Genomic DNA, 27,218 nt, shown 5'->3' with positions numbered 1-27,218 from the left:
TTAAAAGAAGATGTGGTAAAGGAGTTCTATAACATTTGCATGCAGAGCAGCATGTGTGCCTGAATTCCTTCCCCCGAACTTAGTGTTTTTTTAAAAAGCTTTATTTATTTTTATTGGAAAGTCAGATGTACAGAGACAAGGAGAGACAAAGATCTTCTATCCATTGGTTCAATCCTCCATGTTCACAACAACCAGAGCTGGTCTCTCACATGGGTATAGGGTCTCAAGGACTTGGGCCATCCTCCACTGCTTTCCCAGGCCACAAACAGAGAGCTGGACGGGAACTGGAACAGCCGGAATGTGAACTGGTGCCCATAAGGGATCCCAGCACAAGCAAGGCAAGGACTTTAGCCGCTAGGCTATTGTGCTGGGCCCCTAAATTTATCTTTAAATTCTATTTTTCCATAAACTTTTTGAAGTATCCTTTTCTTAGAAATTTTTTGAAGTATGCAAAATATATTTGATTATTTTAGAATGTTAAAATTTGGGGGACAGGTGCTGTGTTGCAGTCAGCGAAGCTGCCTCTTGGAAAGCTTGCATTCCATGTCAGATGCTGGTTGGAGGCCTGGCTCCTCTGCTTCAGATCCAGCTTTCTGCTAATGCATCTCGGAGGCGGCAGATTAGAGTCCAAGTGCTTGGGTCCCTGCTGCCCATGGGGACCCAGGTGGAGTTCTGGATTCCTCGTATTGGTTTGGTCCAGCTCTAGCTATTGTAGACATTTAGGGAATGAACCAGTGGATGGAAGAGCTCTCCCCCTCTCTTTCCCTTTCACTTTGCCTTTCAAGTAGATAAAGACAAATAAGCATTCGGGCCCGGCGGCGTGGCCTAGCGGCTAAAGTCCTCACCCTGAACGCGCCGGGATCCCATATGGGTGCTGGTTCTAATCCCGGCAGCTCCACTTCCATCCAGCTCCCTGCTTGTGGCCTGGGAAAGCAGTGGAGGACGGCCCAATGCATTGGGACACTGCACCCGCGTGTGGGAGACCCGGAAGAGGTTCCTGGTTCCCGGCTTCGGATCGGCGCAGTACCGGCCCGTTGCGGCTCACTTGGGGAGTGAATCATCGGACGGAAGATCTTCCTCTCTGTCTCTCCTCCTCTCTGTATATCTGACTTTGTAATAAACTGAATAAATCTTTAAAAAAAAAAAAAGACAAATAAGCATTTAAATTAAAAAAAAAACAGGTTAAACTTTAGCAGCTCTTTTTGATAAACAAAATGACAGCCTATTGCGTAAAGTATATTTGTGCACTATTCAAGTATTTACTGAATATTTTCTCTTGCTCTGCACCAATCCAGGAGCCAATTATCAACTCTGAATGTAAGGGACAAGTAGCCTCTCCTCTCAGGAGCTTACATTCCAGCAGGAGTGAAGACTCTGGGCCCTTCCATCCTAACCCAGACATATGGAAACCTTTCTCATGAAACAGTATCTCTAAAAACTGGTCACAGAGCTGACAGGAAACTGGAAGACAGGGGGCTGCAAAGCTGGCTTTTCCTTTGGGTTTCCTTTCCACTTGCCCAGGAGTTCTACCTCGACAGTCTAACAAAGTTGTGAACATGTTCTGCCAGAGGCCCCAAAGGAGGAGAGGGTAAGTATTGTTAACTGAGCCAAAAGACTAGCCAAGCTGAGCTACCTGTTAACACACCGATAGTCCCAGCTTAAAAGAGAGGGCATAGACGGTGACCCTAAGGAAGTTCCCTGGGAATCAGGAGGTGAGCCACTGAGATGCTGCACTGTCCTGCCTATGTCACCGATGGGTTCCTTCAGAGAGCGTTAGGACAGGAATGGGTTATAACAAAGAGTCAATGTGGGCATAATTCTTATTTTATTGTTTTGGTTAGTTTATGAAGAAGACAGAGAACACTACTGTATGCTAAGATAGACTTGGACACCAATAATTTTGATAAGTTGTGATGTCTTTTTTTCCTACCTTGGTAACAGTAATTTATATGGAATCTGTAGTCTGAATAACTTCCAATACTTCAGTTTCTTTTGTCTTTTGATTTGATCTGGAGAAGCAGCAGCGATAAGTTTCTAGTGCTCCCCTATGTTTTTAGAAGACAGAAGTCAATGAGATGAAACCCAGTACCAAGAACTGATGGAAAAGGAATTGAAAACACTGGTTTTGTGTAGAGCATAATAATTAGGGCAGATAATTAGATATTCTGGTTTTCAAATATTTGAATTGTATTAAAAGGAAATTTTGGTGAGCTGTTTTCCAAAAAAGATAGTAGTACCTGTTACCTATGCATCCTTTTAATTCCCACAACATGACACAGTATTTGTAAATCATCAGCTTATTTGAGAAATACAGGCTGAGTACTGCAGTAATCCGGATTCTTAACTGCAGTCATAAATATCTATTTTCCCCCAAACCAGGGCATCTACAGTACTAACTTACACATGCATTAACCGTATTTTCTCATGTCTTGGCATTGCGGCCTCAGGGATCACAAATCACAGAATGATTCTAGGGTTAGCTAATTCCTAGAGATAGTAAACAACTCCCCAGGGAGAGTGTCTTTCATATGCAAATGAGTCCAGTACAAAGAAAACCCCTCCCAGCCACCTCCTCATTCTGGCTGCACCACACCAAGTCACCGGGCAGAGGCGCCAGGCAACCTGAGCCAGACCGTGCCCAGGGAGATCAGCAGCACCTGCCATCCTAACTCTGCTGCTTTCTCCTTGCCTTCACTCTTCTAAGTCGGCTGACCCGGTTTCCTTTCCTGCAGCTCCTAACCACCCTGCTGCTTCCTGAGAGGGCCCCTTCCTGGGGACTGAGGAGTAGGAACTTCTTCCAGAACCAGCACTGCTATGCGGGCACACCCTAATATACAAGTCCAAGGTAGATTTGAAGATAGGGCATAACAAATCTAGCTGTTTTCAGGAAACGTGGGGTTGTTTAGTGAGTAAGCACCAAAATCTAAACTGTTTGCTCGCCAGTGATGGAGGAATTCCACACTGTAGAATCAGGTTATTATTCTGATCGTTGGTGGGATTATCCGAGGGAAAGATACCTTCAGCTATTTGATTGGTCTCTGTGTGGCCTGAAGATCAGGCTAACATGAATTTTATTTGCTCATTTATGAAGAAACTGTTCTCTTAAGAACAGTAAGTTAACTTCAGAGCTGTGATAATCCTTAAGCCTTATCACATTACGGTTTGTCCTTTTCACAAATGACAGGCTGAACTATTGAACTGAGCATACTGATTCTCTGTATTAGTATTTCAAAGAACAGCTAAGTATTTGGAAGAGTTAATCACAACACAGAGTGCATTACATAAAACTCCCTCACGCAAGCTTATTAAATTAAGCTGTCCAGTGTGTACTCTGAAATGGGATCGAATTGATCTTGACTTCCAAAAGACTAACAAGAAGTAATCACCCAATTTTCTTTCCTTTCATTACAAATAATTAGAATTAATTCTTATTAAAGTGAATCCAGCTTTAGAGAAGACTTGGTGATGCCATCTGTAGTATCACAATAATGAAGTTTTTCTTGGGTAATCTATATAATAACCCAAAGAAGCCATTTATTCCATAAATGTATTAATAATTTTCGAGTAACTTAAAGGGCTCTAAGTTGCAATTTTAACAAGACAATGGTGCGAGAGAACAGACAGGGCACTGAGTTCCAATCCGAGTGTCTGGGAAGCGTGCTGAGCCTGACATCGCTCTCCCGGCCTGCTGCCGTGGTTTCTTCAGCTTTCAGCATCCTCATCTCTAGAGCAGAAGAATGGGAAGACAGCCACACAGCAACCAAGAGGCTGCCTTGAAGTTCTTTGTCAGTTGTTAAATCTCATGTAAATTTCTATCATTTGTCAAAATTATCTATTTTATGAAGACTTTAGCTAGTGCTATTTTTTAATCATGAAATTTTAATGTTACTCTAAAACCAAAATTTTATAAACTTTGGTTAAAATTTCGTAACATACTGAAAACCAGTTTGGTAAGAAAAAAAATCCACCTCAGATAAAAACACTTTGGTCTTCCCCATAATCTAAAAGTCATACCTAGCAGTTCAGTAGCACTTCTCAGTTAGTGTGTGCTTTTTAGCTTTCTGTGGATGTTTCAATAAACAGTATGTGTGTTTGCACATGCAGTGGCTGACCAAGAAGGCCCTAGCTCTCTGGTCAGCACTGCCCACACTGAGTTCCTCAGGGTCTCTGCTGACACTTGTCAAAACAAAAACCCAACACTCCTGCTTGGTACCCCCATTCTTGGCAGTCATGTCACACTGATGAAAGAACTATGACTTTCTGAGGTTTAGTTACCCAGATGTTCTCCAGTGTGAGTATATGTATACGAGGTGCTTCCAGATACAATGCTCTGTGCACCTGACATGGTCACTTATTTATTCCTCCAACATCCCTGTTGGATAGGGTCTGCTATTTTTCAAAAATATTTATTTATTTATTTATTTTACAAAAGATTTAAGTATCTGAAAGAGAAAGAGATCTTTCATCTGCTGGTTCATTCCCTAAACAACACAGCGATGATGACTAGGCCTGTCTGAAGCCAGCACCATCTTCCAGATCTCCTATATGGGTGGCAGGTGCCCAAATGCTTGGACCAATTTCTGCTGCTTTCCCAGGTACATTAGTAGGGAGCTGACCTAGAAGCATAGCATCCAGGACTTGAACTGGCATCCATATGGCTTTACCCACTATGCCACCAACACTGGCCCCAGATGGAGATGATTATTCCGGATTACAGATAAAGGTGCTGACACACAGAGAGAAATAAAGCACCTAGCTCAAGATCATTCAGTAAGTTCTGTGGCACAGACTAGATGCAGGACCAGAAAACTTGGCAGTGTAGTACATACATGAATCTTAGAAACATAATAGTGACAGAGAAAGCTGCAACAAATATAGGGTATGACATCACTGTTTGGAAGTTTAGACAGAAAACTAGATGATTTGCTATTTGAGGAGATAAAGAAATAGGATAAAACTGTAAGGATATCAGGGGAAATACTTTAAAACAAATTGGTCTAGGGTACCAGGACGTGGGCAATGGGCAGGGATCCAAAAAGGGCCTCTGGAAACCTCACAGGTTCTGGTGCTGTTCTTTCCTCGAGAGACAGAGGCTCCCTAGTCTTTATTTTATGGCTGTGGCCTACAGCTTTCTTATATGTCACAATTTAGGTTGTATGTATCAAATACTTCATAATATAAAATTTTAACAATATTAATCAATAAGCCACCCAAACTTTTTGACTTTCTCTGGCTTTATGACAGATGCACGGCAGACGCTTGGCAATGAGTAGCCTCACTTCCTCCCTTGCTCTGACCATGGGTCTTTAGAACCCTCTCCAGGTAGTCACAACTGATCACAAGCAGGTGACTGGGGCTGCTCCATCAGTTCAGCTAAAGGTAGCAACCAGGAAACTCAGGGTCTTCTAGCTGTTGGTGCTGGTCAATCATTCAGTTACCTGTTAAGTTGGAAGCATCAGTGGGACTCAGCTGTAACCAATGGCGGGCATCAGGGTCAGCCACAACATCTGTGGGAGTGTTTAATTCTGGGTCTTCCTCACAGGTCTGCCATGGGCTCCCAGAGAGCTCCACCTCGCTGTCACAGCCCAGAACTATGTCACTGCTGGCACTTTCACCTGGTACAATGGAAGAACACAATGTGAGGTGACAAATAGTTGAAAATCAGAGTACTCATAAGTACCAATCTGCAAGTAGCTACATGCTTCGGCAGGTGGTGAGGCAGGGACCACTGAGGGAGCAGGACTGAACCTGCAGGAGCTGAGTGGAGCTGAAGGGTTACCGTGCCAGGCTGCTGGTCAAGAAAACACATCTTTCAAGCACAGGGTATTCGCTGTCATCACCAGCTTTGCTACACGTATGTCTGACTCAATTTACGGTGTCTTTGCTTAGTTATCCAAGATATCTGAAATATTATACTAAATCATAAAGTTTTCTCTTGGGAGTTACCTACAAATTAGTATGAGTGGAACAAAACAAGGGTAACTGATTCTATCTCAAATTTAAGGGTTTTTCTCCTGGTGAGGACAGCCTAAAGATGCTGTCCGCTTCAGTCTGATGTTCAGAATTAAACTTATGGCCAATCTTCCAAGGCCACTTGGGGAGGAGTGGTCCCACTACAGTGGATTTTCTACAATAGAAATTCTTTCTTTCAAACACTAGAAAGTGCAAATTTGTCATAATTTATGCTGTGCCACTAAGACTCAAAGTGCTGCTTATTTCATCTGACACAAAACAAATCTTAACAGTTGGCTCCTTCAAGTTTTCTCTTTCCTAAGTGTTGTTTTGCCTACCCTTACAGTCTGTGCATCTGGCTGCTCTTTGTGTCTGCTCCTAACAGTGCCCCAGTCTCACTGTTTCCAATCTGCTGTCCTTTATTCACCTGCAAAGAACTGAAGTATGTTACACTAGCCAGGTCACCAATCTGTTGGGTCCCAAACCTCATCTTCCAATGGATTCTAGGCCAACACTGTGAAGGTGGAACACGAGAACAGGATTTACAGCTCTTCACTCTGCTACTCTGAGGAGTAAATAGTCTGGCATGTCCCTTCAGGAAACGACGTGAGAGGCCATAACTCGCAGCACATGGCAATGTGTCACAGAGTCCCAGTACTTTCACTTTAAAATACTCCTCTCATTCACTTCAATGTACCTTGGAAGATTTCTGCTCCTCATCTATGGCATCTTTCTGGAGAAGGAAATTTTTCTACTGGGATCTCTCTAACCTGGAAAACGGGTTGGGGTAGAAAGTTCTCTCAGGAAAAGCTAACTAACTGGAACTGTTTCCCTGCATGGGTAGATTAACTTTCCCTCAACCCTGACATTGCAAGAATAAAAATGTCCCGTTTTACAACCAGGTCTCCTCAATGTAAAGATATCACTCCAACTAGGAAATAGAAGAAACCAAGCCATCTCATCCCATGGTTGGGGGAGCACAGGCTGCACTTCCCAGGACTTACTCTTTTGTCTTTCTTTACATTGTCCTTGAGTCTGTTGCAAATCAGCTTTCAAATCCAATTCAGCAGGGCTGCTGCTCCTTCGAATTAAGATCTTCAGACAAAAAGAAATAGTGAATTTACTGCAGGAAAGTTATAATTGTTACAAGACTGTTACATTTCTAGTCTACATTTGTAAAGAAAAGGAAGCAAACAATAATAATAGCAACAAAAAAACGGAGTGACTTTTTCCATGTGAAGGATATGTTCATAAATTATTATAATCGAATCACATATTACTCAAGAGTTAAAACTATAGTTTATCCTCTGCTTTGTCAAGCAACATCCAACTAAACTGATTAAGAAAAGATGCCAAATTATATGGAAATTATTTCCTTTAAAATTATATTCATTCCTCTGATCAAACACATATATATAAGGACAGTCCAAAAAGTTTACAGAAAACATATACCAAGATGATACTTTTTTCTTTTCACAAAATCTGATATTAAAATAATTTTACTTATAATTCCATTTTTTTTTAAGTGTTCCAGTTCTTTCTTACAGTGAGTGGGTACACTTCTCCAGAAGGCTATAGTCACCCTCAGTCTGTGTGCTGCCAAGAAAGCACAAACCTACCTCATCATGCCTCTTACTGGTCCACTCAGTGTCTTCCTAGCTAAACACGCTGCCACAAACTGCCCTATGTTCTGCTTAACATTAGACCTTCTATTAGATACAGTGGATTAAAACATCAGGAGGCAAGCTGCATCCTCTAAAAATCTGCAATTTGCTTGGCAACACAAAACACACACAGATTACGAAAATAATAACATACATAAGCAAATTATGCAATACACTCTCTCTGAAAGATAGGCAAAATAAAGTGTTACCTTAATTGGCTGACAGTAACAGGAGAGCTGTTCAAGAAGGCAATAGACAGGAAGTGGTAGAGGGAAGGCGGGAAGGGACTCAAGGCTGGAAGCGCGGAGTACTGATCAGCAAGTTCTATGTGCAGGAAAAGAAGCTGATTATAGCAGGCCATGCAGGGCAGCCAGGGCAGAGGCATTCTAAAAGAGGCAGATGCCAGCAGGCCTTCAATCCAATAGTGACAAAAGGAACATCTATATGGTCTAGTGAATAGTTTATTGTGACTAAAAATCTAATTAAAATGTAAGTCAAGTAGTTTCTCCGTAGATACAGTGAAAAAGAAAATCACTAAGGAACTGTTACAGCAATTCAGAAAACAAGATGAAGCTTTTGATGATGGAAAAGGAGAAGAAACGATAATAAAGACAAATGCTGTAGAGTGACATGCTAGCGTTCATGATTAGCTCTACACTTGAGTAGAAGAAAATTAAACCACAAAAGGGTATAAATCTAGGGGGATGTAGGATGATGTAATAGAGGGAGAAAGAATGGCAGAGAAGGAAAAACAAATTGGAGAATATTCCTATGTTTGATTTTTATCTTTGGGTTGAAAATCTGAAGAGAATGTCCTAAAAATGTGCAACAGAAATACAAGACTGGTGAAAAAGAGAAAAAAGCCAGAAATGAAGATGTAAACACATTGTCCTCTGCTACACAGTAAACAAAAAGCTCTTAAGATATAACAGGCCAACTGAAAGATGTGGATTCTTAAATGAGCAAACAACTGTGATGTACATGCAGCCTTCAAAAAGCCCATGAGAAATGTGCACTATGAAAAATGGATTTCAGTGTATTTACATCAAAATAAACATTTTAATTTTATTTTTCCATGAACTTCTAAAAATTACCTCCATACAATTAAAAGACAAAAGATTACGGGACAGCATTGTGGAGTAGTGGGTGAATAAGTCATTTCCTGCAATGCCAGCATGCCATAAGAGAACTGGTTAGAGCTCTGGCTACTCCACTTATGATCCAACTATCTGCTAATGTACCTGGAAAAGCAGCAGAAAATGATGCAAGTGCTTGGGCCTCTATCACCCATTGGGAGGAATGGATGAAGCTCCCAGCGTGGCCTGGCCCAACCCTGGCCATCGTGGCCACTTGGACAGTGAACTTGCCAATGAAAGAACTCTCTCTCTCTCTTGCTCTCATCCTCATTTTAAAATAAAGACTAGACAAGGCAAATAAAAACTAGGATAAGACGACAGGTTTAAAATGCCATAATGACTACTAAGCTAAAAAAAAATAAGTAAATAGGCTATTAATAAAATAAATAGGCTGTGACTGCAGACATTAAAGTTTTCTGCATCTTAAGATTAGCCAGCCAGGAACTACAATCAAATACTACTACTAAAGATCAAAGGAAATAAACATTTGTGTAAGAATCACAAAGCTAACAAAAATGTTTATAACCCTCAAAGATACTAATCATCTGAAATTTTAGAAATGTAATTTTTCATCATTTTAAAGGAATAGAACTGAGAATCACAAAAAAGAGAAAGCAACAAGAAATTATTAGAAAATCCAAACATGCTGGGAAAGAAATTGTTTCAGAAACAAAACCAAACTTTCTTAACTAAAAATATCAATGGAAGTGCTGAACAGCACAGTGAGATATTTTGAACTGAGGAAATGCTGTTGATACAGTTTATCCAGAACACACCCAGGGGACCAAAAAGAGAATGAAAAATAAAAAGGGAGCTTAAGAAACATGGAAAAGAGAATGAGAAGGTTAACATCTTTATCCAGAATACTAAGGAAAACAAAAGGTAAAAACATAATTTTTGAAGAAATGATTATCAAGAATTTTTAGAAAGACAAGCATCCAGATATGCATTGCACATATCTTACACCAGAAGGTCAAATATATAAACAAAAAAAATTGTCTTTAAACATACTGCAAGAAAACTAAAGGTCAAAGACAGAAAAGAACAAGAAACAACAGCTAGAAGGGTGAACAAATGACCTCTCAACAGTTACAATGGAAGACAAAAGGCAGTGGAAAATCAGTTTCCATTAGAAAGAGAAGAAAGAGAAGTGACAGACTACAATATTTGAGTTGTAACAGTATTATCCAGAAAGATAAAGTAAACAATCCAGGAAAGACAAAAAGCAATGCCTTACACATCCAGGAAACAGCATATGTGAGAGACAGCTGGCATTTCAGATCTATAAAGAATGATTTTTCCTGGGATTTGGTATAGCTTGTTTGGGGGGGGGGGGGAGATGGAATTAGATCCTTACAACACTCCACAACCAAGAACTAATTTCTGATGGATGGAAGACTTAAACATGTAGAGCAAAAGTGTAACATTTATAGACTAGGTAAAAGGTAATATTTTTATCCATGTGTAGCTGAGATTTCTGAAGAATGTCATAAAACCCCAAGCAAAGAACTCAAATCAAAAGATTTCTGTTCATCAAAAAATGCCATAAAAAAAGTGAAAATATAAGCCAAGGAATGGAAGATATTTGCTATAAACATACCAATACAGGATTAGTATTCACATTATACACAGAATCAAATAAGAGAAAGACAAGCAAGTCCATAATGAAATAACACAAAACATTGGTAGGAATTTCACAGAACAAACAAAGGGTCAATAAGCATATGGAAATATTTAAAACCTTTCATCTAAGAAATGCAAGATAAGAAATCCTTTCACCCTTTGACTCAGAAAAATTCAAAATATCTAACAATACAAAGTGCTCACTACAATGTGAGTAAATGGAAACTCTGCAATCTTGGCAGGAATAAAAGTTGTATAGCCACTCTGGAAAACAGGCATTGACTTCAGGTTCAGTTTTCATCACAACAAAACTTTGCAGATGTTCTAAGTGTCCATCAGCAAGAGAATGGTACATTCACAACAGAATATTCTATGTCAGAGAAATCATAGTGAACTTCTGCTACATGCCACAGTGTGAATAAATCTTAGAAATCTGTAAGTTACGTATTCAGCAAAACTGTACAGAGCAAAGCAAGGCAAAAAACAAAGCTGAAATAATCCCACTCTCTAAGGCAAGGCAGCAGAGGCAGGAGCAAGGAAAAAACTCTGAAAATATTCTGGCTCTTGGGCTTGGTGGCAGGTTTGTGGTCATTTATTTGGTTGTTGAAAATAGAACATATATATTATAAGGTGAATGTATGCTGGTATAAGCCTTTTTTAAAAAAAAAACAGGAACTTAATACCTGGTTATCTTCCAGACAAGAAGGGGTAGGGAGAAGCTGTTGCTTTTTATTTTGTACTTTCGTATCTTTCTATGATGTTGGAGTTTTCCACTATTATATACTCTATTAAAAATAATAATAATAGGGATTGCCATTTGTTACAGTAGCTAACATGCTGCCTGAGTTCCCTATACCCATTTCAGACGAGATCGGGCACGTTCAGGGTGTTATGGCCATAGACCCTATATCCATTTCAGAGAGCCTGGGTTGGAGCCTCAGCTCCACTCTGGATTCCAGCATCCTCCGAATCAGACTGTAAGAGGCAGCAAGCAATGGCCCCAGTTCTTGCACTCTCTGCCATGTGGGGGGAGGTCTAGATTGAGTTCTAGGCTGCTGGCTTCATCCTAACTCGACCCTGGCTGTTCTGTGAATCTAGAGATGAACCAGCAGACAGAAACTATCACTCCATATATGCCCCCTTCTGTATTTCAAACAAAATATAAACATGTTTTTAAGAAATGAATAAATACAGGTTGTCTGTATGAATGAGTTACGGGGTATGCTTGAATTTTCTTCTTTATACACAGTATGTTTATCTTTAAAGACAATAAGGAGCCAGGCGTTGTGGCCAAGGATTAAGCTGGCCAACTACAGTGCTGGCATCCCACATGAGTGCTGGTTACAGTCCTAGCTGTTCTACTTCTGATCCAGCTCACTGCTAATGCATCTGGGCAGGCAGCAGAGAGGCTCAAGTACCTGTGCCCCTGCATCCACTTGGGAGACCAGAGGAAGCACCTGACTCTTGAATTTAGCATGACTCACCCCTGGCTGCTGTCAATGTGAGGAATAAACAACACATGGAAGATCTCTCTGTAACTCTCTTTGAAAGAATAAATGAATCAATCTTGAAAAACAAGAGTTTAAAAAGCTCCTAAAAAACAATAAACACTATTTTGCCCTTGAAAAGAAACCATAACAGATCATTGTATTGACTGAGAATACTCACTCGCTCAGCAACTCACATCAGTAGAGAATGCTATTTAAACTGATGTCAGAAACGTGGACTCTGAATCCAAGTGTTACAGGAACCAACATCACTTAAAAACACGCACTGCCACATGGAAACCAGGTAGTAAGATCTGTTTTTGTGTTAGTTTTTTTTCCTTATTTTTGCCATGTGACTGGATTTTTACATAGAAATCAAATTACACTTTGAAAGATGTCAAGGGCCTGTATATTCTATCCAAATGAAGAAAATACATATTTTTTAAAAAGGTACCACTGGTGTCAATAAATTTATTCACTGTATAATAACCGCTTATTTTTAAAGATAAACTGATTGAAAAATATCTTACTGTTATCCCTTCATGTTCTTTCTTCACATGTCCTTTGCTTTCTTGAATAGGCTTGAGCTCTGAAGAACACAAATTCTGTATATTTTCTATTTTTTGTCCTTGAGTTTTGAGGAAGGGGTAGAAATTAACAGAAAATGTTTTAGTAAAATTAGAACATGATTTTATATGTAAGTAATTATTGAGCATATATAATCAGACACATAAAAACAGGAGCGGAGGGTCTGTCAAGCCAGTATATATGTAAGACCTGACCTCTGGCCCCAGCAGGCTGTGAAGAGGGTGGACGGAAGGCCATCCACAGGGGCCAGCAGGTCCACTCAGCACAAGGCAAGGCACTAAGACTCTCCCTGTGGGGGTTTTGGCAGGTATCTCAGCTATAACCCTGGGTTGGCCAGACGAACCAACAGGAAGAGAGTAGAATGGCAGTTCAGCACTGCTGGAGAATAAAGACCGACAGAGAAATCACAAATACCCACTTTCAGTAGACTGCAAACAGTCAACAGAATAAGAGCAGTTTCTAAATAATCTTTTATTTCTTAATTAACTTATGTGATTAAAACAGAAAGAGTATGTTTCCTGATACCAGATACAATTCAAGATATCAGACATCCTTCAAACAGGTCCTCTCCTGTAAAATAATGTTCACTGTCCACAGATCAACCGGCCTCTTTGCTTTCCACTGCGTGTTGCTGAAAGTTGATGAAGAAACCTCACAGGCTTCTGCTGTTAAAATGTCTTATTTCCATCTGCAGCTGTATCTAGGCTAGCTAGTAACCTTTCCCACAGGTCTGCTCAGTTTCCACTCTCCTTTTACCTGTCTGCATCTCTACAGCCCTCCACCGCTCCTTCCCTGCATCCTCCTCATCCCCTCCCATCTCCTGCCTAACCTGCTGCCCTTCCTCACCTTGGTTTACAACAGTCTCAGCCTCCCTCCCACTAAAGAAATTCTGGACTTCTTTCTAGTCGTCAGTTAAGCCTGGCTGAAAAAAGTGGACACACACACACAAGACATATGCATAATTTAAAATGTTAGGTTTTGGCATCATAGTACAGTGAGTTTAATCATTGCTTCCAATTCACACATTTTATGTTGGAGTGCAGGTTTAGGTTTCCATTAATCTGCTTCCAATCCAGTTTCCTGTTAGGGCACCTGGGAAGGCAGAGAAGATGGCCTGGGGACTTGGGCCCCGTCAACCCATCAGGGAATTCAGTATGGAGCTCCTTGCTCCTGGCTTTGATCTGGCCAAGCCCTGACTTTTGTAGCAATTTGAGGAGTGAACTATCACACGAAAGATGTCTCTCTCTCTGCCTAATAAATAAATAAATTTAAAAAAAATATATATTAAACAGCAAAACATTTTATTGCCACAAATTATACTTTGCATCCAACATATAACCTCACGAAGTAAATATGTATAATATATGTAGAAGGCAGTAGTGTTTTTTTCCCATTAGCCAGAGTGCACAGTTGTCTAGCTGAAGAAGACAGCACATACCCTGAGGAGAATCTGAGCTCAGTGGCTCGGTGATATCTGATGTACTGCTGCTTCGAAGCACCTGCGGCTGTCCCACCACGAGCTGACTAGACCCAGCGGCAGGTGCATTTTCCGACTGCTGACATTCTTCCACCTCTGTAAGCATTAATACAAAGCACAGAGTTGCAGTTCAAGATCTGGAAAAGTACTACCACCATCTAAAACAACTGATTTTAAAAATGAACCTTTTTGCTTTTCCCTTTTTCCACATTTTACATTATCATCATCAGGGTTTCTGTACTTGTTACTACTAATGCTCCACCTCAAGAATATGCTTCCCTCCTTAGTTCTATGGTCTTTTAGTCTTCCACTAAAGTAAAGGGATAAAAAGGAAGCCACACAAATGGCTGAGACCTTCAAAGGTCATTTGGAACTTTGAGGGCATACATGCCAAGGGAAGAGAAGTTCAGACAACAGATAAATGCACAACTTGTCCCAAATAAAATGCTGTAATTATTTAACATTGTATGTCACCAAATACAAAGTGGAATTAATCACTGGAATACAAAAATGATCCACTGATATTTCTGGAGACTCAATACATATCTGACATTAAACAGAAAGCCACAGAGGAGTGCGATCACTGGGTAATAGCTAATATGACAACAAACTATTCCCCATGCAGCATGAGCTCTGTCTTGGCTCATTTCTAAACCTCACCATTCATTCCAGTCTCTCTGATCTCCCAAGGCACTAGGATAACCGTAATATCCTCTCCAGAGACACAGCTGTGGGGTCACTTCATCTTTCACCTGGGTTACTTTAGTAGCCTGCTAACTCAGTACTGCTTCTTCTTGGCACTCTTCCTCCTCCTCCTCCTAGTGCTCAGAAAGGTCTCTCTAAAAGCTCTCCACTCTTCTGAAGGTCACAGGAGACCTTCCACTATCAGAAGGTTCCTAGAGGCGAATACTGGGCTCTCCTGGGTCTCAGCCTACACACAGATCCAACATGAAGAGGTCTGCTCATGGTGGCCTCAAGCAAGGCTAACACCTGGCACCTGCTCTCCTCTCCTCTCTTCACTCCTCTTTGCTAACCTCCCTACTCTTTCCCTGCTCTATCATCTCTGCTTCCCATGTGGCCCTGGGCACATCCCCCTACAGGACTTTTCAGGTGGTCCTGCATGTCAACCCCATGGCCGCATTCCTCACTAGACACTATGATCATGGACCATAATAAAACTTAATATCCACATAAACTTCACATCATATTTTTTGGATGATTTCGATTAGCTGAAGTTTCACTACTAAGAAAAGCCTGAATAAAATTGCAATGTGTTAATATGGTTCCTCACCTGAATGGGAGACTGCCAATAGGGCACTCCCCCCACCAAATAATGCTTTGATCTGAACCATATAAAGTCAAAATGATGGCCTACTCTAACTAGATTTGTATGAAGGGAAATTCCAAATTCAATACATAGGAGGAAATTCCAACAAAAAAATTACATCTTTATTTTTTGTAACCAAATGAAATTTTCGTTTTATGGCACATTGTCACACTTTCGAGACTGTAAATCTATGACATCTACATTGTCTTTTATGTACAACTCAATGTATAAGGCTGGATGCTGATGGTAAACCAAGCCTAGAGTGCAAACAAAGATAGTCCAAGGCAGCAAAAACAGAACTGAAGCCTTGTCTTCCTCAGCTGTCTTGGCCTGCCTCTTCTCCTGAATAGGTGAGAACTGTTCATCTCCTCACAGAGAAACATAAGGCACATGTACAGACTTTATCTTCACAACCTAAAAGCATAGAGGAGACTCTGCACAGGGCTCCTTCTACGGTCTTCAGCACTGGGCAACAGAAGCCAGGCAACACCATGGGGCCAGGCCTTCCAGCTGTTCTCTTCAGTTGTTTATTACAATTATGCAAGACGGTGAAGCCTTCTGGTAAGTTTATTAATGAACCAACTAGTTCATTTAATATCAGTAGAGGGAGCCCAAGAGCTTCCCAGCTTCCTAAAAATTGGCAAGTGCCTACTTTTTATAGATGGTGGAAGAGTGGGTTTTATTGTCTTAAGCCTGATGCCAAAATTGGTGGATGTTGGTTTCTGGGCTATAAGCAGAAGCAAATAATAACGGATCCAATACTGGCAGAACCTTTCCAAAGTTAAAGCATGTCACCATCTGCTGAAACGCAGTACAGCCACAGCACCGCCACTTCCAAATGTGAGTGTCCCCACTGGTCCTCAACACAGCAGACAGACCAAAAGCCCGCCACCACCAGCTGGCCTGACTTCCCAGCAGGCTGGCCTCATGCAGCTCTTAGAGCTCTGTTTCTGTAAAACTGTCAGGATGGATTTCTGAGATGGAAAAAGCTCAGGACTCCAGAAAGCATGGCAGTGCAGGGATGGAAACACTGGTGCCTGGAGTGGGAAGGCAAGGGAGAGCCACAATGCCAAGAGAGTTGCTGTTGGAGGAGCTCAAGCTACCTCCAGAGCTATCAAAGCGGACCTGGTGAAAAACACGGTTTCCAACTGGCCTTATCCCTCGAGCTAAACCCAATCTCCTCACTGACACATACACGTTTCTGGGCCCTTTCTCCTTCTTTACACTAAGAGCATAAACTCAAAATGTCTTCTGTGTGCTGGTCAAATGAATCATGAAGACATTTTCTCAATATCTTCTCCCTTTTTGAACAGTTCTTGGGCTCCCTCTGCTGGTGTTTTATTTCTTAAGAAAGCAGTTTATGCTGAAGCTACATCCAAGCTGTGACATGAAAATCACTATAACATTACTATGTAGCACTAAATACCAGGAGAGAGGATGACCTGATAGTCAAAGCACAAAAAGAACAACCTAAACCACATAATTTACATTTTAAATCCTAACAGATATAACACATCCTTCTCTGAATGTTACACATTCTGTTTGAATGCATTTCAGATTCTGCAAATCATTTACTCTTTCTAATCAAATAATCGAATATCTCTTCTAATCCTAATAACCGAAATGATCAAAGCAGTAACTTGGTCATCTCTTGACAGTATAAATTACACAGTATCATTACAAAACCATTGCTTTCTAAAACACCATTCCATTAAAAAACCAAAAAGATCAAATAAGAATCACTTAGATTTTTTCCTGAGTCAATATGATTATATTACATTAAATGTAGAAGCTCTTCAATAACATTTCTTTCTCTAGAAATCTGACTACTACTTTTTAAAGCAATTTCACTTGCTTTTTTTAGCTAAGGCTTTCTTAATCACTTTTACTAACTGGAGTGAGGCTGACTCTTTAATAAATAAAATTTTGGGTTTCATTTGCTTCTCAGGTTGCATAAAGAGAAGTTAACAGTGCAATTTCCTATTCTTTGAAAACACTGTGCATAGTACTAACTTGAGGCACAGGTGAAGTCACTGTAAGGCTTTTTGCAACATCAAGCTCTCTGAAGGACCTGACCACTAGCACTTCCTGGAAACCCATGAACAAGTCACAGAGGGGCCTAAGCGAGGTTTCCCTCCTGCAAGTCTCCACAGCGTTGTGGAAGATGGCTGATATGCTAATCGTCACAATTATGGTATTTCAAAAAGAAACGTAAAATCTGGTATCTGATAGATGACTATGCAACACGAAAGGTGGAGAAAATGGCAAAGTAGCTGGAAGGCTACTGTTCTCTCACTTAGAAAGACAGGGAAATCAGCTCAGCTGCCGTCTCTCTCCTACATGTTTCTTACTGTGGCTATTCACACTAATACAAAAAAGTGGTTATGATTCTCCCAAAAAACCTCCACAGATTCTGTTCCAAATAAAGTATCCCCAAAGGATCCAAATTAGATACACTGGGTGTGGCAAGGAAGGACTTCTCTGTTGTTTTTCCTTTTAAAACAACTTTGGTGGATTAACTAATCATACAAATCAGAAACAAAACCAAGAAATGTTAACTTGAATTTGGAAACAAAATTAGCGATCACTGATACAGTTAAGAATTTGTGATCAGAAAGCAAAATTAAAAGCGTCTTCACATTATCCAGGAGTGGGTAAACTGGAACACAAATTCCACCCTGTAATATGCCAAGCATGGAGAATGTACACCCTCACACTCAGGATTACCAAGCACTGTCTTGCCCAATGACCTTGGCAGAACCAAAGACAATGGAAATCATCTTGAGGCCCAACTCACAAAAGGCATTGGACCTAGAAGCAGCTCCAGAAACATGGAGCAGGACACTGTTCAAGGATCGTGCCTGCCCGTGCTTTCACCCTTTGCACTGTGAGACCAGCAACAAGGACGGTAAAGACAGCAACGTGCAGACCCAGCCTGACCCGCCTGACTAACCCAAAGGCAGGCCTTCTCAGCCTCTGTGCTCTTGCTACTTTGAACCAGTTAACTCTTTGCTGTGGCAGCCTGATCTTTGTAGAAGATTACCTGCATCCCTGGCATCCACCTGTCCCATCCTGACAGTCAACTATGTCTCCAGACATCATCAAAATCACCCTTTGTGGTGAACCACTGTTCTAAGAAAGTTAAGTGCTATTCCAACTGTGCATGCATACGCGGGAACCAATTTAACAGTGAAGGAGAACAAAGCGTCCAAAATTAAGTTACTAATAGGAAGAGGTTTCTTGTGAGAACATATTCCGGAAAAACTAGTAAAAAACTTAAGCGAAACAATATGGAAAAAATGGATTGTGAAATAAAGTATTTCACTATAGGGAAAAAAATTCCTTTTGAGTGTAAATCAGTCACACAGGGGGCAAACGTTTGAAATTCTTTATTATAATCACTTCTAAACAACAGCCTTCTTTGAAAGCCAAATAATCAAAAAGTTGATACTGGTCATTAATCTGACAGGAAACCCTTTCCCATAAATGGTTTTGATGTTTTCCACCCACTATTGACCAGAGACAAAGGATTTCCTAAGTAACGTCATAGTCCTGAATCCTAGTAAAACTAACTTCTTCTCTTATATTCTGTAAATTAAATAAAACAGCATTTTATATACTCTTCAAAGGACTTAATTTTTTTTTGCCAAACCACATTATAACATAATTTAGTGGTACAGAAAGCTACAGTTAGGCTATCTCCAATATTAAAAACATATTAACTTATAATGCCAGATTTTTGAAAATAAAAACACAAGAACATCTTAGAATCACTAAACAGTAAGTAGACATAGAAGTCATTATTCAATGAAGCGCAAAGTAAATCCTTGTATAAAGGTGGAGCCAAAGGTTGCTTTGATGCTGTAACATCCTAACACACCAAAAGATGCACTGTGTAAATAAACTATACATGGCTAACTCCAATTTTAATCACCCAAGTCCAAAAGCAGTATTTCTGTATATTTTCAAATTGTTCTTGCTTGGTTGAACTATCACTGATTGATACAAAATGATCGTCACTTATTAACTCCAAGGAAATCTTGCTTATGTAATTTTTCTAGCTTATTCATTTTCTAGAAGGTACAGCAATATTCTAACAGTAACATGCTAAAAACATCTAGAAACTTCTGTGAAAATTTCCTTCCTTTCTATAGGCATTCTATGAATACAAGACCCACTAAGAAAGGTGTAACATATTTCCCCCTATTAAAAACTAGGGACTGAAAAAAATCCTTCTATCCTCTTTAACTGAAAATAAAAAGATCCACAGTGTTGTAGGCATCTTCTTGACCATCAAACAAGACATAAAACAAGAATCAATATATACCAGAATTGAAAGCAAGTGCCACCATCAGGCACCAGGTGATATGGGGATTAGCCAATGAAGCAAGGGCCAGAGGCAAGTGGGAGGAGCCCAGAGACATGGATGGACACATGAGACAGGGTTACAGTACCTGAGAGCCTGTGAGAGCAAGAGGAGTAAGAGAGAGCAGGGAAGAGCACGCTCACGGTGTGGAGGAGGAGTGGGACGCTCCTAGTGGCAGGCAAGGGCTCAGAGAGGTGCACACAGTTGCTGATAGACTGGCTGCGCTTCGCTTCCAGGAGAGACAAAGTGATAAGTATGTCAGAAGACCTTTCCCTGGGTTCCTTTTATTAAACACTTAAAGTAGGTCATTTTAAATTTTCAAGGAAGTCACTCACTGTATTTAATCATACCCTCCAAATATAGCCAACTTTCAGCCATGCCTTCTGATGCAAATAATTTAAGTTTCAAATATTTTATGTTTAGGTTTTTCTTTTTCCCTGCTGTGTATCAGACTCATGTTTGGGCTGGTGAATTGATATACTTTATCATCAGATTTCCCTTCCTAAAGGACATATACACAGAAAAACTCATGATGAGAGAGGTGGAAATTTGGCCTACCATTGACAATCTTGTATAAATAATAAGTAGCTCAGAAGTGGATTTACAGAGATGATTGTATTCAAAACAAATCATTTAGTGAATTAAATATCCCAGAAGCTCAAGAATACATGAAAGTCAAGTGGAGCATGAAAACATTTAACATTTGAAAATGTAAAAATCTCCATGAAACTCACCCTTTCATACCACATTTCATACTCACTAAACTCCACTTTCTTAGTGTCAGCTTGATGATGTCTGCAAGTTTTCCAAACATTGTTAATCAAATGAACAGACACGACAATATGTCTCATATGTATAAAAGCACAACCAATCATATGAGTTGTGTCCATAGCAAAAAATGTGAAAATTTACTTGCTATTATTTTTATGTGAATTAATAAAATGGAACTAAAAATGTAGTTACATATTTGCCGAAAGTGAAATGATTTTTTTAAAATTTTATTCTTTTCTCCTATCCTTTGTCTACCAGAATTCCCAAAGAGTGGTCCACCTGCAATGTGATTAGGTACACATAATTCATACATATGTAAGATACAAGTGAAAAAAAATACTTCATGAAAATGTTAAACTAACTCACATTGAATTTTCTGAAAGATCTATTTATTTTTCACCATGTCAGGAGACTTCTGAGTGTTGTTTTAAAAAGTTATTCTTCTAAAAATCAATTGATTGTGCATGTTTTCCATAGTGATCACTTGTTATGTTAGAAATAATGAAGTGTGAAATGTTTGTGCGGACACTAAGTCAGACTTGCTCTGATCCCTCACTCACTGTACACAAAGCTCTTGCCACCATTCACACTCAGGGACACAGCTCTCCTCTAGAGCCCGCACTCCTCTCCTTGCCAGGCGTTTACATTACACGCTGATGTACTCTCAGTTAAATTAACTGTCATTTCTCTACCATGCAGCTGGTGATTTTGTATTTCCCTAGTGACACTGCCGGCGGTATTTTCTCTAAGTGAAATCTGGAAGTAAAATCATCACATGATCTTCTTAACCTTTTTTCATACTGAGACTGGGGGTTGGCAGGCCAAGTTACTGTCAAACGGGTCTCCCGTAAGAAGCATCTTACTCTATAGGCTGTAAAAACTGAGTTCACATTTTGTTATAACACGGTGGCTTCTACACAAATCAGACTTTATCACAAAAATATTCTGGGCCTTTTAAAAGAAGAAAACGTAAGTTATTTCCCAACATAAATGCATTAGAACTAAGGGTAGGTATGGTGTGACCAAGCTAACCTCCTGTCTGTGGTGCTGGCAAAAGTGCCAGCTTACTTCCTAGCTGCTCTACTTAAGATCTAGCCCCTGCTAACGGTCCCGGAAAGCAGCAGAGGATGGCTCAAGTCCTTGAGCTCCTGTATCTACATGGGAGATCCAGAAGAAGCTCCTGACTTCCAGCTTCAGACTGGCCCAGCTCTGGCTGCTGAGCCATTTGGAGGGGTGAATTAGTGCATGGAAGATCTCTCTCTCTCTCTCCCCACTTGTAATTGTGATTTTCAAGCAAAATAAATTAATCTCAAAACAAAACAAAAAAACAGAACAGAACCAAGTGAAACCACTAATATTTAGACTTTACAGGTTTATCAAATACTATGATACAATTTTCAGAGCCCACAGCTTTTGAGATTCATAATATTTCATTTTCTTTAAAAATATAAAATACATTATATAGTCATATATTATAAACAACTAAATATAAAACATACAAAGACAGAACTGTCCAACAAAATAGCTCTCAACTTCATTATCTTTCAAAGTTCTCAAAATTTAAAAGAAATTCATTAATCATGCAAAGGCCAGGCTTAGGGCTTTAAATACATGTTCTACAAACATATCACAGGCTTGTTTTTCCCATAACACAGCTTCTCAGACAACAGACAGCTCTTACAACAAAACCTCATGGGCAGAACTGTCCCCAGCATTTTCTCAAGCCCTTTGTGGGTTCTGCCATTCTCCTCATATACAGAATATTTCACACACTACAATTTGCTATCTATTAAAACGCGTGGAAAAGTTGTTCTAAATGATCGCTTTTGGTAATATTATGACTGTCACAATCTTCTGATCCCTTTCTCTTGGGGACCCAATTATAGTAGAAAAGATGCTTTAGGAGTTGGAATGAAAGGGCAACTGGTGAATGAGCAAACTATTATCGAGAACTGGGTTTTTCCTCAGGAAACAGAGTAAAGGAAAGCAAGGATAAGTAGAATAGGAGGGAAACAAAAATAAGTGGATAATTACCAACTAATGCTATAGTAGCATGAAACAGAGTTAAGAGATACTATATTTTTATAAGAACACAACAGAATCTAGTGCATCTGAAGTAAACTTTTTTAAAGATTTATTCATTTTATTACAGCCAGATACACACAGAGGAGGAGAGACAGAGAGGAAGATCTTCCATCCAATGATTCACTCCCCAAGTGAGCCGCAACGGGCGGTGTGCACCGATCTGAACCCAGGAACCTGGAACCTCTTCCGGGTCTCCCACGCGCGGGTGCAGTGTCCCAAAGCATTGGGCCGTCCTCAACTGCTTTCCCAGGCCACAAGCAGGGAGCTGGATGGGAAGTGGAGCTGCCGGGATTAGAACCGGCGCCCATATGGGATCCTGGAGCTTTCAAGGCGAGGACTTTAGCCGCTAGGCCACGCCGCCGGGCCCTGAAGTAAACTTTTAATCAGCATTGTCAAGCATGTTAGGCTTCAGTGAGTCTTGCTTCAAGGGTGAGGGCCACGTGATTGCTGAAGTCCACATGCATTACAAACATGGTGTTAGTGATGAAGCAAACCACAGGAAATTGAGATAAAGATCCTTAAAATCTAAGTTACATCCTCCGAGTTACTGCAGAGGGAAAGGGTGGCTCTGTCAAGTCTCAGTGATATAAACTTCCTTTCAGAGATTCCTCTTCTAGCAGAGCAAAACAATCCATTAACTTGGGGAATCTCGGTCAAGTTCTTTTTAACTTGGGTAGACTGCAAAGACAATACTACATAGAAAGCTAAAATTTCCAAAAACAACAAAAGTGAAAATGTCTCCAACTAGGCCTGAAAACAAGGGGCATCACTGCCTTTGTCCCTGCAAGCACAGGTTCCACACTCTGAAGAATAACGCTGCTTAATGTGACAGTAATGCAACCATGCTGAACTTACCAAGAATCTATTTTCTTCAAAGTTCAAACAAGACACTCTAATTTTAGAAAAATATCTCACTTACTATTTAACACTGAATGTTCTTTTTCACAATGAAGGATTTAGAAATATTGGAAGCTGTGATTTGAACAATAAACTGAACAGAAAGCTAAAAGGATATAGAGGCATTTTGTTTCATAAAAGGTCTAATTTAAATTCTGAGAACTTTAAAGTACATTTTTCCTATAAACCCATCTTATATAATAACAAGATCTGGGGGTACTACTTAGGGTGCTCACCAGTTGTCTTCTGACGAGCATTATTTCTGGCCTTCTCGGCCCCAGGGGCTCCAGACGTGGTGGCGCTCCGAACCCTCACGGGCTCAGCCAGATCTGGGTGGCTTCTCCAGCTGAGAGAAAAGGACCGGCCCACGGTAGTTCCTTTCTGAGTTTCTGGGACACAGCCTGATAAAGGATGCAGGGTCAAAAAGGTCATTTGAAGGCTACGCTGACACGTTTGTCTGCCTGTGTTGCTCAGCAAATGGCACTCAGGCAGTGACAGACAATCTGCCGATTCCCCCATTGCAAATTAGGAACTACTCCCTTATACTGCAGTTTAGCAAGTCATTTAAATGGTTAGTTATCCAGACATTCTGACTGCCAAAGTATTCTAATGAATCTCTTAAAAGTCTCAGGAATGTTATCCTATTATTATAAAACTAAATCCCATATGCAACAGAGCAAATTAATAAGCCTTCTCTGTATAAGAACAAGGTAAACAGTTTTACTACTATTCCTGTGATAGCCCAAAGCCACAAAACTCAGAGATCTTGCAGTGAAAATATCACTTCATCCTGTAGACTCTAACCTTCTACAAATCCCCTGAGAAACCCATGGTGAAAAACTCAAATATAGATTCATTCAAACAGCAAGGTTTTGAAAACCTAAAACTAACATAACATCCTTTTTTTTAATCAAAGCTCTGTAACCATCAGATATTGTAGGCTGAGACTCAACTCTGCCTGTCATGTTGCTCTGGTTAGTTACTGAAATGAAAGGTCAAAGATTCAAAACGAATACAGGAGGAATGAGAAGGGGACACTTCAAATTTCCATAGCAGAAGGTGGTTGTAACCTATGGCTTGCTTTGACAGCCACATTCGTCTGCCTCTGTTTGAGTGTCCATTTTTTACTAGTCTAGAACTCAGAAGACAAGTGTTTCTATACTGAATACTCACATCCTGCAGAGAGGGGGTGGGGGAAGACACAGAGAATGATCTTCCATCCTCTGGTTCACTCACCAAATGACTGCAACAATCAGAGCTGGACCAGCCTGAAGACAGGAGCTTTTTAGTCTCCCTCATGGGCGCAGCGGCCCGAGGCCTTGGGCTGTCCTCCATTCCTTTCCCAGGCTATTAGTAGGGAGCTAGAATGTGGAGCAGCCAGGACTCAAACCGACACCCATATGGGATGCAGGCACTGCAGGTGGAGGATTAGCTTAATACACCACTGTTCTGGTCCCAACTACTTCTTAACTATCTGATCTCAAACGAGTCAGTCACTAAGGTCTCTGTCCTTCAGCTTCTTTGTCTGTCATATAGGATAACACCAATATCTAGTTCATGGCGTTATCATAAATGTGAGGTGAGGTGATCTATACAAAGCACTAGCCATTATTGTTTTGACTGTTACTATGTTAACTGACATAGCTGTGTCCACTCTACTTCCCTTTTATCATCTTTATTTTTCCACAGACTCTTCAGAAATTCATCATTCTCATCAAGGGAAGAGAGTGATATAAGAGACATCTAACATCATTATTAGAAAAAAAAAAACCACTGTATAACTAGAGGGGAAATCAATGTGGGGGGAGGGGCCTTAGGGAAGGGAACAGGCAACCCCAGAACCTATCGAACTATATCATAAAACAAAGTAAAATATGTTTTAAAAAAAACAAGGTGGCATATAAGGTTAAACTGCCACTTGCAATACTGGCATCCCATATGGGTGTCAGTTTCAGTCTCAGCTGCTCCACTTCCCATCCAAATCCCTGCTAATGCACCTGGGAAATTAGCGGAAGCTGGCCCAAGCAGTTGGGTCCTTGTACCCACATGGGTGACCCGAAAGAAACTTCTGGATCCCAGCTTTGGCCAGGGTTGCCATTGCAGCCATTTGGGAAGCGAACCAGCAGATGGAAGAACCTTGGTCTCTCTGTAACTCTGTCTTTTCAAAATAAATAAAAATAAATCTTTAAATGTTTGGAGCCCAAGCGTTAAAAAGAAACGAAACACTGTGCAGGTGCTTCTGCTCATGATGATAATTTAAGCACTAATTTCTTGGAAGCAATACACAAATACTCCCTGCTCCCCAGTACCTGGCACTTGATGTTACCCTGGAAGAGTGGAAGTACCTTTCCCTCGCTGCTTCTTTTCCTTTTGTTCACTCAATTTATCCAGAGGTAGGTTTGTCATCTCAACTCCATAGACGGTTCTTGCGAGCACAGTAGTCAAGGAGTCCATGATGTTGGCCCACTCGTTTATGAGCTCCTCCCACTCAGTGAGGGAGGACAGCACCCTGAGGAAGTCATCCCAGAGTTCCCGAGAGATGTACACACAAAGGTTTGCTCGGATCCAAGCTACGATGAGAGTCTACAACCAACCAATCAACCAACAAGAGAATTCAATTGTCTACATTTGGCAGGAGAGGAATGTTTTTTAAAAAGCTATTTGAAGCTGTTATTAATAAAGCACAGTTTAATATAAAAACTTTTTTTGACTTTGTTTTAGTTTCTCAAAATTCATTTGGCTAACTATAATCAGGATTGGGCTATGGCAAAACTAACTATCAACACAAAGTTACTGAGTCAGTATTATTCTAGAATCCTTGCTGGTTCTCGCCACCACTGAAAAAAAGACAAAGTCTCCTGCCAACAGCTCATGTATTTCCTAAGACCTACCTTTCCCTTGCTGCTCTGCAGAGTGTGAGCTCTGTGTATGGGAACCTCCCACTCCTCTCTCTTGCCTGATTTTCAATGGAGGAATTAACTGCAGATACCAGAGGACATGTGACCCATTCAAACAGTCTTGAACCTGTGCCCACAAGACCCCCCCCTCACCCTTGTCTGCATTCACCCAGCTTCTCCTCCCCCTGTGGGCTGTTATGCACAGGGCCTCCTGCTCCCCTACACTTCTTCCCCATTTATGACTAATACACCAGCTTCTGTCTATTCATTTTTTACACTCCCATTTTCAAAATGAGTTTACAGCTGTTATCATAAAGTACCTAAATACAATAAACTTAGTGCATATTAGATCCATAAATATTATCTTAGCCCAGTGAAGACTAGGCACTGGCACTGCCACTGGAGCTCAGCCTCATATCTGATCCCATCACCATCTCCCAGACAGCACGAGACATCCCAGTGGCAGGAGATGCCCCGACTCGGGAATCCAGCTTATAAAACAAGGACAGTATGACCTACTGTAACTTAAAAAAACACAACTTAGCAAATATCACACTTACATAGGCCTGCTGAAACACCATCACGATTCACAACTCAACACTCGCACATAGAACAAAACCATGAAATAAAGTTGGCTCCTCTGAAAATGAAGTCAGGGTGTCTTTTTAACTTACTACCCTTTTCTGAAAGGAGGAGTTAAAGAGAAAAGAGCTGTGAATTCTTGATTCTGTCACTTCCTTAGGGACAAGTCACTTGGCTGTCCTGGAGTCACATTCCTCATTAAAAAAAATCAGATGGTAAAGATTCCCTCACTGCTGAAAATCAATGTGTTGCATCACACAACTGCAGAAAAACACCTGAACTTGGAAGTCACTCCTTTCCCAGGTACTCTTGTACCAAGTGCTCCCCCTCCCTTTGCTCAGCATACTTCAGGGGTGCTGCAAACTG

General features: G+C 40.6%; 1 protein-coding gene across 2 annotated transcripts in view; it reads right to left on the bottom strand.

Annotated features, from left to right (window-relative positions):
• The window catches only part of RALGAPA2 (Ral GTPase activating protein catalytic subunit alpha 2), a 259,317-nt gene that overhangs the window by 141,790 nt on the left and 90,309 nt on the right, over positions 1 to 27,218 (bottom strand). Inside the window, exons 15-21 of one of the 2 annotated variants that reach the window (XM_058679223.1) lie at positions 25,719 to 25,956; positions 23,610 to 23,774; positions 19,709 to 19,849; positions 13,889 to 14,023; positions 12,393 to 12,490; positions 6,957 to 7,047; positions 5,439 to 5,615 (exon numbers count right to left, since the gene is read on the bottom strand). In XM_058679223.1, coding sequence (XP_058535206.1) covers positions 5,439 to 5,615; positions 6,957 to 7,047; positions 12,393 to 12,490; positions 13,889 to 14,023; positions 19,709 to 19,849; positions 23,610 to 23,774; positions 25,719 to 25,956 — 1,045 coding nt within the window. The remainder of the gene's footprint in view (positions 1 to 5,438; positions 5,616 to 6,956; positions 7,048 to 12,392; positions 12,491 to 13,888; positions 14,024 to 19,708; positions 19,850 to 23,609; positions 23,775 to 25,718; positions 25,957 to 27,218) is intronic. The other variant, XM_058679224.1, reaches the window with a different exon arrangement.

This window comes from Ochotona princeps, chromosome 22, assembly GCF_030435755.1.
Source record: "Ochotona princeps isolate mOchPri1 chromosome 22, mOchPri1.hap1, whole genome shotgun sequence".
In the NCBI taxonomy this organism is placed as follows: Eukaryota; Metazoa; Chordata; class Mammalia; order Lagomorpha; family Ochotonidae; genus Ochotona; species Ochotona princeps.
Note: the sequence above shows the minus strand (reverse complement) of the source record. Positions and strands in the feature narration are given on the sequence as shown.